At 39.1% G+C, this 16,102-nt stretch overlaps 2 protein-coding genes across 2 annotated transcripts; both read left to right on the top strand.

Moving 5' to 3' along the window:
* Positions 1-396: 396 nt before the first annotated feature.
* On the top strand, positions 397-5,801 carry LOC121643185 (calmegin-like). The gene is made up of 5 exons (XM_041990460.1): positions 397-779; positions 2,344-2,414; positions 4,064-4,183; positions 4,270-4,360; positions 5,695-5,801. The coding sequence occupies exons 2-5, from the start codon at positions 2,346-2,348 to the stop codon at positions 5,754-5,756; spliced, it is 342 nt and encodes a 113-aa protein (XP_041846394.1). The 5' UTR covers positions 397-779; positions 2,344-2,345; the 3' UTR covers positions 5,757-5,801.
* Positions 5,802-7,067: 1,266 nt separating this feature from the next.
* On the top strand, positions 7,068-15,367 carry fgl1 (fibrinogen-like 1). The gene is made up of 8 exons (XM_041991179.1): positions 7,068-8,593; positions 8,688-8,892; positions 9,841-10,006; positions 10,140-10,299; positions 10,387-10,475; positions 12,771-12,859; positions 13,873-14,060; positions 14,151-15,367. Exons 2-8 carry the CDS (start codon positions 8,833-8,835, stop codon positions 14,335-14,337), a joined length of 939 nt encoding a protein of 312 aa, XP_041847113.1. The 5' UTR covers positions 7,068-8,593; positions 8,688-8,832; the 3' UTR covers positions 14,338-15,367.
* The last annotated feature ends 735 nt before the right edge of the window (positions 15,368-16,102 follow it).

The raw sequence follows: 16,102 nt of genomic DNA, 5'->3' as shown, positions 1-16,102 counted from the left end.
TGAACCATATCACGTTATAACGTGATGTTTTGTGGTGAAAACTTAACCATGTTTGTTGTTGTATGGGGAAAACCGTGCATGCTTTGACCAGTGAAATGTCTAATTTACAGAATGGGTTAAGTTGTACTTCGTTGGAGAGATCTGCTGAAGCTTGGAGGACACGGCGGACACGGAATGACTTCCATAAAATGTATTTTGCTCCAACATTTCTAGGTTGCAACATCTGCATACAGGAGCTGCTTTGATGTTCTTACAATAAAACTGATCATGTTATAACGTCTTACATTTTTACAGTAAACTATCACATTATAACATCACATGGTCCCTTTTTTATTTGGGTGACAGAGAGCTTCTGTAGATTTTGCCACGATCTTTTAATGTCTTTTAATGTCTTTTAATGTCTTTTAATGTTTATTTTCTCAGAAGTTATATGTGAAAAGACCAAACACAGTCCATCTTATGCTGTGAATTTCATCCTAATCCAAAAGGTGGTGCTGAAGTGACTCTCCTCATGAGGAGAAGATCATGAATCCCTCAGAAGAATAGTTCGACCTTTAGAAATGTCAGCTCCTGAAGTTTCACACAGCTCCTTTAAGAATGTTTTCTTCCGCATGTTTAGCTTTAATAGAAAATCTGTCTCTTCTTGTGTTCATGGCATCCTTCCTGTAATGTGGTAACTCTATAACTACAGGCTTAAGTGACTCAGGGTCAAAGTCCAACCACACATAACTACAAGAAATCAGGAAGCGACTTCAGGAAACACGTTTCTGTTTGAAAAGGTAAAAACTTTCATTTTAGTCTTCTCTCATTTCCTCTGCTTTCGATTTAAAAAGAATCTGTCATGGTTGATCTCTCCTTTCTGGATGCTTCTCTTTTTATTCATCAGACATTATTTCCTTACACAGAAACGTTTATCTTCTCATCTTCTTTACTTGTGGGTTCAATGGAGTCGTGCATTAGACCAGAGGTGGCAAACATACAGTCCAGGGTCCAAAACTGGCCCACCAGAGGATTTATTCTGACCCGCTGGATGAATTTTAAATGTGGAAATGACACAAGATATTTACTACAGTTAAGACTCTAATTCTTAATTTATCTACATTATGTTTAATTTTTGTGTTTGAGGCTTTCAAAAATAACGTGTTAGCGGCGGTCACTCATTTTTTTATTGTGTTAATATTTTTAATACAATGTGTGGCATGACACGTCCCATCCATCCTTCTTTTCTTTGTTAGGACGTTTTATCAACAGCTTTTTATGAACAGTTGTTTACTTTGGGCGAAGCTGCTGTAGGACTTTTATTGTTTTGAGACTCACACTTGGGTGATAAAAATAAAAATATGTTTTTATTCAGATCATCGGTTTCATCTGTTTCTTTATCAATGTTGACTGTTTAACTTCCGTCGTCACATCTGCTGGTTTTATGGCAGATTTTATCACCATGGAGACGGCTGGTGAGAAGATGCTAGATGAATTCTGAATTATGATCTAGAACATGGTAGAGAGGATTTAGAACAACATACAGAAGTACATTACATGCTGCATTTACTGACCATTGGACATCTGACGTTTACCCAAACGGGTTAAATGTCAGTTAACGGTAAATATTTGTAGCATGGGCTCGTTCTGCTGATACGATGCAGTAAAAACAGACAAATTTCAGTTGTGAATGGTGATTCTTGATTAATTAATTTATAAGCTGTGATTAATGTGATTAAAAATTCTGATCATTTGACTGCCCTAGTTCAAATATAAAATATTTTAAAGGCAGGAGAACTTTGTCTTTTCCATCTTTCTGAGTGATCAGATGACTTCAGTGTGTATGATGAGGTGAGTCGGTTCAGGTGCAGGAAGTACATGTGGAAAGTACACGTATGTACACGTATGCAAAAAACTAGTTTTATATCATTTTATACATTCATACACAAACATAATAATCATATGCCCACATTATAAATGTCAAACTAAATAAATAAAAAAATAAAATAGAATAGAATATGTATGAAAATCAAATAACTGAATTAAATGTGTAACTGAGGCATTATATTGTTGAAATTTTTTAGGATTAATTATAATATTATTTTAAAGGTATATTTCATTAAATGTAAACGTGCTGATAACGTACTTGTTTGCACTTAAAGGGAAACGTTTGGATTTGTAGATTAAGATTTCTTTTTCTGGTCCGGCTCACAGGACACCAGATTGTGCTGTATGTGGCCCCCGGACTTAGATAAATTTGACACTTCTGTATTAGATTTAAAAAAAGGAGATTTTCTTCATTCTGTGGTCTTTTCTTCATGTAAATAATCATTTTGTGCTGCTTTTAAAATTCCTGTGTTTCAGAGATGGAAATCAGCTGTTTGACACTCGGCATGATGCTGGTGGCTCATGTGACGTCAGTGTGTGCCGAACAGGTGAGTTTTATCTGTGTGGAGGCGTGTTCTGATTTACTTATTTATTTATACTTTATTTACAAAGACAATCCCTTTGAGACATGGAGTATGCTATTCAAGAGAGACCTGTTTCCAATAAGCATAAAATTCATCGTAAGACACGTTGGACGTCCTCTCTTTTCGGGTCTTTCGGCCCTTCAACTCCTCATGATTACTCCCTATGTCGTACCTTAGTGTTTAATTAAGTTTTTTATTCTATATGGACATGCATCCTTTTCCTTCGCTTGCTCCATCCCGAGTGTTGTATGTTTGGGTCTGTGTTCTGCTAGGGCTTAGGATCACACCAGTGAGCTCTTTTGTTGGTCTGATAGATGGAACCAGGCTTTCGAAACCTTCCTCAGAGGTTTTCTCCATATTGACATGACAGCATCACACAGTTGCTGCAGGTTTGTCGGCTGCATCCATGATGAGAATCTCCCGTTCCACCACATCCCAAAGCTGCTCTACTGGACTGAGATCTGGTGGCTGTGGAGGCCGTTGGAGTCCAGTGAACTCATCGTCATGTTCTAGAAAGCAGGTGGAGATGATCTGAGCTTTGTGACATGGTGCATTATCCTGCTGGAAGTAGCATCAGAAGATGCTCCACTGTGGTCATAAAGGGATGGACATGGTCAGCAACAATACTCAGGTAGGCTGTGCTGGTTAAACCAGGACACGTTGGTACTAAGGGGCCCAAAGTGGACCAAGAAAATCTCCCCCCACCATTACACCAGCAGCAGCCTGAAGCGTTGATCCAAGACAGGATGGATCCAAGTTTTCATGATGTTTCCAGCAGATTCTGAGTCTAGCATCTGAATGTGGAGCTGAAATGGAGACTCATCAGACCAGCAACGTTTCTCCATCTTCTATTGTCCAGTGTTGGTGAGTGTGTGTGAATTGTAGCCTCAGTTTCCTGTTCTTAGCTGGCAGGAGGAACCCGGTGTGTCTTCTGCTGCTGTAGCCCATCTGCTTCAAGGCTGGACGTGTTGTGTTCAGAGATGATGTTCTGCAGATCTTGGTTGGAACCAGTGCTTACTGGACTTCCTGTTGTCTTTCTATCATCTCCAACCAGTCTGTCCATTCTCCACTGACCTCTGACATCAACCAGACATCCTGGTCCAGACAACTGCTGCTCTGGATATTTTCTCTTCTTCAGACCATTCTCTGTAAACCCTGGAGATGGTTGGGAGTGAACATCTCAGTAAATACTCAGACCAACAACCATGCCACGTTCAAAGTCACGTAAATCCTTTTTCTTCCTGATTCTGATGCTCAGTTTGAACTTCAACGAGTCGTCTTCACCACGTCTACATGACCACATGTGTTTATTAGCTCTCATGTAGTTGGCTGATTAGATATTTGTGTTAACAGGTGGACCAGATAAAGTATACGGTGAGTAAACAACACACAAGCTTTAAATAAAAACTAAATTAAGTTCAAGTTCCTCAGTGGAATCGAATTTCAGATCCAGTTGCAGCATGTTCTATGTTCCAGGATGTGTAAACACAGAGCAAACACTGAAAGGAACAAGGAATCTGGACCAAGGATGGATTGAACTGTAAAGAACTGTCAGTGAATGCACCACTATTATTTCTGACATATAAAACACAGTGTCTGTATCTGAACTGCAGCTCGGTATCATAGAGAGCATCCTGCTGTCGATCCACCATCGCCCTTGGCTGTTGGGCGTCTACGTCTTCGCTGTTGGACTTCCAGTCATCCTCTTCATAAGCTTCATGTGGCCTGACAAGGTACACTTTGTTTACTAGAGACAGGAGCGGGACAGCTGTTAATGAAAAATAAGAACTGTGTATAACTCCTTTTTGCTTGCATGCAGAGGTTTGGGCCTCCTGATCAACCGTATTATTATAAGAAGTCTGATGATGCTCAGCCAGATGATCCAGAGAGGAAATCAGCAGACGTCAGAGGTATGGTCTTATTTGTAAAATTACATTCATCCCGATTAACATCTGACTCCAAGTTTTAACTGAGCACTTTGCAACAGCAGGTCTTTGATAACTCCTTCAGAAGTTAAAGTTTTATAGAAGGAAATGAAATTTACAACTTATATTTGTTTCCAATATGTGTAGAAGTCCCGAATCCATTTGGATATAGGTAATAATTACAGTGGATATGCAGTTATTGTTGTTAAAATACCAGGGTTTTAATGTTAAAAAATGAGACCACAATGAGTTATTACATTTTTTTCCCCACTTTTAATATGATGTGATTAATATCTAACCCAGAGACGTTTACAAGCTACTTTTAGTTGTGATGAGTAACCTGCTCAGATCAGATCACTGTAACGTAAAATCCATTTAATTTTAAATCACTAACCCTTCATCAAACAGCATTTCCTACCAGCACTGATCATTAGATTAAACTGATAAATACTCCGTCCTTCTCCACTGGATTATTTCTTAGCTTGACTGAATTCAGAAAACCTGCAGATGAACATGGAAATTTACCCAGATTAGTAAATGTGCACCTACCATAAGTAAACCAGGTTTTTCCTCAGTGTGAACCAAAATCCATCTGGACCCACAGACAAGTTTCAAAACTAACAATGCAGTGCATAGCATTTTGCTTTCCCAGGTGCAACAGATATTTCTAACCTTAATAAAGCAGTGACAGCTGGAACCTGTTTTTCTACTAAACAGAACCAGTAAAACCAGTTGCTTCCAGTGGGTCTGATGGTTTATTGGTCCCAGCTGAACATTATCTGGGGTGGGTCATGGTAAACCAGCAGTTTATGGAAACTGGGTTCATGAAATGAGTTATTCTTCTTCTGAACACATCCAGTGAATCTGATGGCGTTAACAGTATTTTAGTACAAAGTTAACAACAAGCTAATGTTTTTGCTGCTGTGGCGCTAAGCTTGTTGCTAACATGGATCCAGCATCCAGTATATACTCTTTTATGTGTCCCTGTATGAAGTTTTTATACCCAAAAGCTCCAGCTGTGCTGCAACATTTCTGTGCAGATTATAGGCTTGAATGTTTTTCTTTGTTAGGAAAGCTACTGTCTTATTAACCCTACCCTATTATCCAGACATCTGGAGAAAACTACGGGAGATAAATGACACATGTAGAACACAATTAATACTAAGGTCTCTGACTGTGGTCTCATTTTTTATCATCAATAAAAACCTCATTTTAACACTTTTCATACCAACTGTGTGCATCTATGATGAATAAACCTGCTGCTGCCCATTTAAACTGAGTGACAACACTTGATGGTAATTTTCTGTTTGTGTGTGCAGGAACTTGCATCTGTGAAGAGGAAGCTCCATCAGTTCATAAGAGGATGCTGAACAAACACTGAGAATACGCTCTCTCTATGTATGTATGTATATATATATATATATATATATATACATATATTAGTGCTGGGCGACGCTTTTAAATCAAGATTAATCGCATGAAATGTTGCACTTAATTGTGATTAATTGCATTGTTACACACAAAATGTCCTTTTGCTTTAAAAGAAGGCCTGCTGTTATATGAAGAAAATGCAGTAAATTTTGGTGTACAAACACCACATCGGGGTGTTCAACTAACTAATGTTTTAAATATAAATATCATAACAAATTAAGGTTGTTTTTTTTTTTTTTTTTTAGCAAATTTATTTATTTTTTTTATGGAATCATTGCATTGAATTTCCACAACATAATGACACTAAAAGTACCAGTCATGTTTTTTTCATATATGTTGTTTTATTTATTTATTTTCTTTTGTCATTTGTTGGAAACTATGGGCTTTTCTTGTATGTATTCTATTTAGTTAAAGGGCCAAATAAAGACTTCAGATAATAAATAGAATTTATAATTTCTTGGGTCAGCCGTTAAGTGATTAAAAGAAGACAAACACCCACTCATCATGATTGACAGCCACGACGCCGGCCTTTGTTTTTACAGCTTAAAATGGTTCATATCAAAGGGAAAACAGAATTTAAATGAGTGGGGAAATATCAAAAGGACATCCTGCTTCATAAAGCACATCCTTACTGAATTAATAGCCATTATTGAAACGGCTTTAAGTGACGACGTTTGATGTACTTGGCAGTGTTTTCTGCTGCCCTCATGAAGATACTAAATGAGGGATCTTCTTATAGTTTATGCACCTGACTCATTTATTACCAGTGAAACAGCTCTGGAGGTTTGATGTAAAAACTCTCAGTTCTGTAGAACAGAACAGAATCAGGAAATGGTGGCTGGACATAGAAATTAAGCATCTTCTGCTGCAAATAATAGAAGATTAAATTTATTTGTCTTGGGCTTCCACTCCACAGCCACAGAATGATGTAAATAACAATAAAACCTACACATACAACATAATAAATAAAATAGTGCAACAAGTTCAATAGCTTATAATATACAGGAAAGATGTTGTATGTAAAGTTATAAAACCAGCAGTAACAACAGTGTAAAATGTAAAATTGATTTAAAAAGAGATAAATAGATAAACATCAGTCACTGACAGCAGGATCATTGGTGCTCTGGATTTATGTGTTTGTGTTTAAAAGTTGAAGTGATGCAGAGACACTTTTGAATCTGTTAAACCTGCATCTAGAGTCTCTTCTTGAGGGCAGCAGCTCATTGTCTCCATGCAGGACATGGTTCGGGCCGTTCATGGTCCTCATGGACGCTTATTCATCAACCCCAATGATTTTCCATGTGCCGTTAGATAAACCCAGCAGTTCTTTTTCAGCTGTACATCGAGGTTACCGATCTGAGCTGTGATGCTGTATCTTATGAGGTTCCCCACAACAGCTTGATAAAATAGGAATATGGCTTTTTGTGCAGCTGCTTTTGCAGTCTGCTGCAGAGGTAATCAACATGGTTGCACCAGGTTAGAGTTATTTAATAAAACACCTGACAGGAACTAACCTGTTTGAAGCTGTGATTGTGGATAAGCACAGACCCACGTCCTGAGTGTCGAGCACCATCTCCTCATTTTATTTCTGTTCAGAATCACACCAGTTGATAAACTTCTGAATTTCCTAAAAAACAGACCAAAACAGATCTTGGTTCTTTTCCAGTAAAAATTAAACAGCTGTATTATCGGAGAACTGAATGATTCAGTGGATAAAAGCCTCTGCAGTCATCAGTGTACAGGTGAACAGGACAGGTGAGCTAACACAGCCTTGTGCTGAGAGTCCTGCATACAGAGAGAGTCCCGTTCAGAGTCCAGTACAGCCCTTCTGTGGAATGGACCCAGCAGTCTGCAAAGGTAACATATCTCAGCCACTACCAGTCATGCAGGTGGCTGTTAGAAAAATCCAGAGGGTCCTTTTCATTACGAATATTCTGTCACGATATCTAAAAACGGCCACGAATAAATAAACCGAGTGTTTGGGGACTTTATGTGTTGATCTAATCACTGACCTCACTGAAAAGAACTATGTATGTTGATCAGCTTAAATCAATATCTCAGTCATTCTAAGACTATTCATGTATAGCAAACATCAGCATGAGCTGCAGCCTTTATTCAGCTACATTAGCTGTCACGGTTACTATACTATCAAAGTTAAACTGAAATGTAGTTTATGTATATAGTAGTTCCACTTATAAGAAAAATGATATTTTGTTGGTATTAAAAGGTCCTGGAGCTGGACTTTATAAGGAGGAGGTCAGCATTCCTTATGTCAGTTTCTACATGAAGTCTGCAAACATAAAGGCAGGTGTTAAAAAATGAAAAGAAAGCTCATTCACACCCACAAATCTCTTCCCTAAAAGACCAAGTTTTCCTCTGAAAAGAATAACAGCAATCTGTTTTAATCTTTTGAGGGACTTTGTCTCCTGCTGTCCTCCTCCTATAAAGGATGACCTTCGGTGGTATTTAGCTGCTCGCAACATTTATTTGAAATGACACAACGCTGCTAATCAGCACAATTACTGCTTGAGTCTTTTAATGACACTCACAAAGAGAGGATGGATAAGAGGCTAGACTTGGACATTTTAGAGAGTGGTTTGAGGACAGAGAGGCGAGAGAGGAAAATGCTGGCAGCTCTGGTTCTACCCTCTGAGCATTAAGCTCTCTGATCAAATTAATGTTATTATTTACCTTATATTTAATAAATTCAAAAAATAAAGCTTCCAGTCACTGTTTCGTGTTGTTGCTGAGATGAGCAGATGTTTCCTGGAAGTAAAGCTGGTTTTGGTAAGTATGCATCTGTTCTGAACACTCCCTGAATATTTGTTATGTTTTATGACTGTAGAGAATCAGGCATTTATTCAGATGCTCTTCGCTGCAGCTTTATGGCAGCCCAGATGTGGAGGAGGAGGATGCACCATCCTTCCGAGCAAAAATCAAAGACGCAAAACTATTATGAAAAATACAAGTCTGCTTCTTGCTTGATGTCTTGCCTTGAGGTGTTTTGACATCCAAACAAGAAGAAGATGAGGGGCTCTATCATGGCACTGATCATAAGGCTGCTCGTCATCTCAGCTTTCACCCATGTAAGTACAGACTTGACAAACTACTGCTATGAATTAACCAGGAAGGATGATAGTCTTACACCATTTTTAAACTCTGAGTTAATTTTCAATAATGTCATTTTGTGTCTTCACCCCACAGAAATGTATTTTCATTCAACTTAAGACAACTAAGACTGAAGTCTTAGCTGTGGTTATGTATGACTATCATGGTCAACGGGCACTATGACATTGTGCAGTTACAGCTAGATTTTCTGACTGCTGCTGTTTGCAGTTTACACCAGGATGTAAACAAGATGGTAAACATGTGGTATTGTAGAAGGTAGGAGGCCCTTAAAATGAGCACAGTGTCTTGTCTTTCAAACTTTGTCATTTCAGCCGTTGGAAACTTCACCTTGTTTCTCTGAATCCTTTGATAGTTTGTTGGTCCAAGTTAATGAAGAGAATGACCTGTAAATTCTTTAAATAGCGTACGATGACTATTTCATGAAAGAAGTGAACACTTTTTTATGTGAGAAGCTGTTGTTTGGATTCAGAACCTAATTTCTTCAAGGCACTTTTATATTTTCAGATCCAAAATCCACATTCATGTTTTGGTTTTATCCTTTTTACCTGATGTTATGATAAATTGTTATCAGTCTGTTCATCTTGGCAGAAAATGACCTTGTTTCCCAAAATGTAAAGTGTAGGAGCAAAAAAATGAAATTGGGCTCATAGCAGTGTGGATTATCCACAAGACACAAAGTGGTAAATGAGTTTTTAATATTCTATTCATTCAGCCTTACATGCACAGAAATGACTGTTGTCCACATTTTATTGTATTTTTAAACTGATGTTTCAGCGATTAGACGTGTATTAGGTGTTCTCCTAACAGCATGCTTGTCTTTTGGCATATTTTACTAAAGGGTGAGTTAAGATAAATAAAGACTTTTCTAAAATAAAACAGTATTGTGTATGTGTGCTTGTGTGTAGGCGTCAGACAGTTGCAGTGAAGAGGTAGCTCGTCTGCGGGAACAGGAGAAGCTACTGAAGAGCCAACTTCAGAAACAAGAGCTCCTCCTACGCAGATTACAGCTGAATCAACATGCCGACATGAACAAACCCCGAACTAACGAGATCCAGGACACACAGCACGCAGGTCAGGGCCACGGCCTCAGGACTGGAGGACACATCTGAAAACTACACTAAAAATATCCTGTTTTAAGTCTCATGCTGTTTAAACAGGAACCAGATACAGACTGTGTGCATATCTATGAATTTTTATGTGTCAGACTGCTCCCAGATCTTCAGTTCAGGCTCCAAATCCAGTGGTCTGTACAGAATCCAACCCCATGGCAGCCCCTCTCCGGTCAAAGTCTACTGTGATACGACTGAAGGAGGTGGTTGGACTGTAATACAGAGACGGATCAATGGAGCAGAGACGTTTAACAGGTGTGTCTGGAACACCTGATAACTAGTTGTGCAAAATACTTCAATCATTAGAAATGTCTTCTACATTAATGTTTATCTATCCATCAGGTCCTGGGCAGAGTATAAGGACGGTTTTGGAGACATGAATGCAGAATTTTGGCTGGGAAATAACAACCTTCATCGTATCACAGCACAAGGTCAACTTAGACATATTTTTAAGCCACCTCCAGTTAAAGTCAGATTTTTAACCATATTAACATAACTGTACACTGTTTTTATGTGTCACAAGGAATAAGGCAAGGCAAGTTTATTTGTATAGCACATTTCATGTACAAGACAATTCAAAGTACATAAAACATTAAAAGCATTACAGCGGGGTGCAGGAAGCAATAACAAGTGCATTAAAAACTAACTTTAAAAGAAATAAACAAAATTAAACAAAAACAAATCAAAAATAAAGTAGATAAAATGCAAGAAATAAAGTTCCAATGTGGGGAATTAACAGCTTTTTAACACTGATATAAAACTGCTGAGTCAGCAGACCTGCAGTTTTCTGGGAGTTTCTTCCACATGTGAGGAGCATAAAAGCTGAACGCTGCCTCTCCACGTTTAGTTCTGACTCTGGGAACAGAAAGTAGACCTGACCCTGATGGCCTGAGGGACCTGGTTGCTTCATAATGAACCAGAAGATCCTGAATGGATTCTGGTCCTAAACCATTCAGGTCTTTGTAAACTAACAGCAGGAAGCCAGTGTAAAGATCTGAGGACTGGAGGTCTAGGATCTACTTTCCTGGTCTTAGTGAGGACTGGAGGTCTAGGATCTATTTTCCTGGTCTTAGTGAGGACTGGAGGTCTAGGATCTACTTTCCTGGTCATAGTGAGGACTGGAGGTCTAGGATCTACTTTCCTGGTCTTAGTGAGGACTGGAGGTCTAGGATCTACTTTCCTGGTCTTAGTGAGGACTGGAGTTCTAGGATCTACTTTCCTGGTCTTAGTGAGGACTGGAGGTCTAGAATCTACTTTCCTGGTCTTAGTGAGGACTGGAGGACTAGGATCTACTTTCCTGGTCTTAGTGAGGACTGGAGTTCTAGGATCTACTTTCCTGGTCTTAGTGAGGACTGGAGGTCTAGAATCTACTTTCCTGGTCTTAGTGAGGACTGGAGTTCTAGGATCTACTTTCCTGGTCTTAATGAGGACTGGAGTTCTAGGATCTACTTTCCTGGTCTTAGTGAGAACTGGAGTTCTAGGATCTACTTTCCTGGTCTAAGTGAGAACTGGAGTTCTAGGATCTACTTTCCTGGTCTTAGTGAGGACTGGAGGTCTAGAATCTACTTTCCTGGTCTTAGTGAGGACTGGAGTTCTAGGATCTATGTTCCTGGTCTTAGTGAGGACTGGAGTTCTAGGATCTACTTTCCTGGTCTTAGTAAGAACTGGAGTTCTAGGATCTACTTTCCTGGTCTTAGTGAGGACTGGAGCAGCAGCATTCTGGACTAACTGCAGATGTCTGATGGACTTTTTAAGGAGACCTGTGAGGACAGCATTACAGTAGTCCAGTCTACTAAAGATAAATGCATGGAGCAGTTTTTCTAAATCCTGCTGAGTCATCAGTCCTTTAATCCTCCAGATGTTCTTTAAGTGATAACAGGCCGATTTCACAACTGTCTTAATATAACTGCTAAAATCCAGGTCTGAGTCTAGGACTACTTCCAGGTCTGAGTCCAGGACTACTCCCAAGTTTCTGGCTTGGTAGGTAGTTTTGAACTTTGCTGTTTGAAGCTGAGAACTGAATTTTAATCTTTCTTCCTTTGGCTCCAAAAACTATTATTTCACTTTAGTCTTCATTTAACTGAAGGAAGTTCTGGCCTATCCGGTCTTCAATCTGATCCATGCAGTTGATCAGAGTCTGGATCGGACTGTAGTCTCCTGGTGAGATGGTTATGTAGATGTGTGTGTCATCAGCATAACTGTGGTAACATATTTAGTTGTTTTTCATCATTTGAGAAGTGGCGCTGGATGTTGAACAGCAGTGGCCCCAGGATGGAAACTTGAGGAACCCCACAGGTTATTTTGGTCCGCTCAGATTTATAGTTACCTATAGACCCAAATGGTCCCTGTGTTTTAAACAGGACTCAAACCAATTAACTGCAGTGCCAGAAAGTCCAACCCAGTTTTCCAGCATAACATGAGCTAAAATCAGTGATGAATGCCATGCTATGAAATGAATTCTGGGAGAAAAGATGCCGCAAAATATGCACCACCAGTAGCCTTGGGTACAGGCCAAATGGAGTGCGGTTTTGTAGGGTGGATTTGGAGGCACCTTCCTCATAAGACAGTGCATAGCGCAACTTTGATGTATGTAGCAGACGAACCTGCACTTCGAAGTGCATAGACCGTGAATTAGGACTCAGCTACTACTTTAAGAAAAACTGGTGTACAGATGTGTATTAGTGTGCTGCTGATGCTGGTGATAGATTGTTCATTTTCTGTTTCAGGAAATTATTCCCTGAGAATCCACTTGGAAGACTTTGATGGTAATCATCGCTACGCAGAGTACAAGAACGTCAACGTGGCAGATGAGAAGGTAGTAATACGGAGTCAACACAAAAATAAATAAGAAGTTTAGATGGGTTTTTAGGTGGGTTTTTAAGGGTAATAATTGGATTTTTATGGTAAATAATCTTAAATCTCAGTTTCTTATGATTTATATCTACTCTCCCATCAAATGTTGATACTAAATATGTTTCCAGCTCTTCTTTTCTACATGTTTAAAGGAGCTGCTACACATGAAAACATAGCTTGAATATCACTGTAACAAACATGCATCTTAATATTTTTTCCTTAGTGAATAAGCCTAGAGTCATTTGAAATGGAGAGTATATTAAAAACAAAAAATAAATATCAAAAAACAACTCATCTAAATTTCCAGAATGTGGGTTATGTTGAAACTGAGTATGTAAACCCTGATTTGAGGGAAACTCAGGGTTTTTCGTTTCAGGGAGCGAGGTAATGTTTACCCCTAGTCTGTTACCATGGTAACTGACTCTGAAGTGAAACTCCTTGCTGGCAGCTTCACTAATAATAATAATAATAATCCTTTATTAGTCCCATGGTGGATAAATTCTTTCTCTGCATTTAACCCATCCTCGATGCCAGGAGCAGCTGGCTGCTTGATTCCGATGCCCAGGGAGCAGCTGGGGGTTAAGTGCCTTGCTCATGGACCCACAGTGGTTTTTACCTTAGTTGCCAACCCAGGGACTTGAACCTAGGTTCTCCAGACTGAAGCCCACCTTTGTACCACTCCCCTCGAATATTGAAACCAGCCAGCCAGGAGCCAGCCACTATAAAGAAACTGTGAGTTTCTACCTGTCTCCTCCCACCTGAAGCAGCTGTCAGACATGGGTTGTCTGTACCAGCATGATTCCAGAGATTTAGGGTGTATTCACACCATGTCATATTTTGTTGTCCATGTAAAGTGTCTTCACTGGTAAGGGATATTTTATTTTTGTCCTGATTTCAGTGTTGAGCTTTAGAAGCTGCTGGAATAAAAGGCCTTTCTGAAACTGAGCTGCTTTCCTTATACTTCTGTTTCTGCAGGATCACTATCGACTTACCTTCGGAGCCTATGTGGGCACAGCTGGAGATGCGATGTCTGGAGGCAACCAGGTTGGTGTGTCAGAGTGGGCCACCCACCACGCCATGAAGTTTAGCACCTATGACCAAGATAACGACAACTACAAAGGAAACTGTGCCCAGGAAGACAAAGGAGGCTGGTGGTTCAACAAGTACGACTTTCACCATAAGAAAACCTGTTAGTCAAAAATATGCACACAGATGTATATTACATTTAAAAAAGCCCTGTCGACTCTCTCCAGGTGTCATTCAGCCCATCTTAACGGCCGGTACTACCCCAACGGGCACTACAGCGCTTCGACAGATGACGGTGTGGTTTGGTACTCCTGGAGAGGGTGGTGGTACTCGCTGAAGACCACAGTCATGAAGCTGAGACCCATCGGCTTTAAGATCGATCCCAATGCGATTTCTCAAAGTCCATCTTTCTAAACCACATCCTCTTTGCTTTGGGCTGAGCATAACTTGGCAATTTGAGACTTAATAACATGATATTGAAACTGACAAACACTTTAATCCACTTAAACTCCATGTTGGCTTATTATCGGTGTGCATTAGTCAACCCCAGTGACAGACCCCTAATAAACACTCTTCATATGTGTTCAGTCTGCTTTAGGTGGGGGTACAGAGCAAATATAGATTGAATGAACCAAATATTTAACCAGTCGACTTTGAAAGATGTTATTAATTAAAGTGTAAACATTCCCAAATGGTGAGAATAAAAAAAAACTTTAGCTTAAAAGAGCAGGAATTAGAGATAAACGTGGGTTTGTGAAGATTATTTGCTTTTTTTAGACTTGCATGTTGCAGGAGGAATTTGTGTGCACACACAGCTGTGTTTGCAGGAGAAAAGGGAAATCTGATGTCAGTGTGTGTGCCAGACACAGGCAGAAACCCTGGGCTGAAGGCGGTGAAAGAAGCCATTATCAGTTCACTGTAACTGAGCCAAACGGGAATTTTACACGAATAAATAATTAAAGAAGCATGTTCCAAAATAACTACACGGGCAAGCAGTTAACTGAGATTTGTCATGGGAATTTGTCATAATTTTATTAAGATTACCACAAATAAATGACCAACAGACAAAATACAATTCAGTGTCATTTTACATTCATTTAAAAATTATATTACTTTATCTACATCAGTAGAAATTTACAATCTCAGAGGGAAATTCCATTTTTTTTTTTTTTTTACAAAAATAGAATTATATTATACCAAACAGACTTATTTCTTAAAATGCTATAAGTTTTATAAACAGTAATCAAGCATTCATTTGTACGCTTTAGTTTCACTGTGAACATACAGACGGCTCCATATCACTGCTGTTTGGCTTATAATCACGATTTAAACAAATAAAATGAGCAAGTATTTTGTGTCTTCTGAGTTATTCAGTGATGTGATTTAACTGCTATAACTTATTTCTGGTATTTGATATATCTTTTTTTATTTAAGTTTTTTATTTTTTATTTTTATATGTGTCAAACATATAACAGACATCAAACTTCAATACAAACCAAACTCAACACAAACATAATATATAACACAACTCTTCCTCTCCTCTCTTTGTAGGCATCTATTTCCTTTTTATAATTCAGAAAATGACCCCAGATGCTGTCAAACTTACTTTTTTTTATCATTCCGTGTCGCCATCATGAACAAGAGCTATGGTCTCATCAGCTGAACCAAATCAGTGAATTCTGGTGAAATCTGACTCTTCCAGTGGTGAAGAATGACTCCAGCTGCTGGGATGAAGCCTGTCGGTGCCAAGTCAAATCCTGCTTTTGGTATTCCTGGTGGTGACTCTGATCTGTCTCCTAGTAGGCAGAGTCGGGGGATTCTGGTAGAGGTTTACCAAGCCATTCCCTCAGTGTTCCATTAACCTCTTTCCAGAAAGGAAAAACAAGAGTACTCCAACATTAAGAAGGTCCCTTCCTTTGCGTTACACTTCCAACATAACATGTACCGTGTCTGTCTGATTCTACAGACCCTTAGTGGTGTATAATAGTACCTGTGTATAGATTTTTAATGTGTGGACTCTGCATTTATTATGTTTGATCATGCATCCCCCTTGATGCCATATTAATCCTAATTTTTCCTGTTTTCTACACTGGGCATCTACAATCATAAAACACTGAGGCTGAGTGAGCAGGTCTGCATAGCTCAAAAAAGAGTTTTATCATATTTTCTCTAGTCCTGG

The sequence above is a fragment of the Melanotaenia boesemani genome, chromosome 7 (genome assembly GCF_017639745.1).
Source record: "Melanotaenia boesemani isolate fMelBoe1 chromosome 7, fMelBoe1.pri, whole genome shotgun sequence".
NCBI lineage: Eukaryota > Metazoa > Chordata > Actinopteri > Atheriniformes > Melanotaeniidae > Melanotaenia > Melanotaenia boesemani.
Note: the sequence above shows the minus strand (reverse complement) of the source record. Positions and strands in the feature narration are given on the sequence as shown.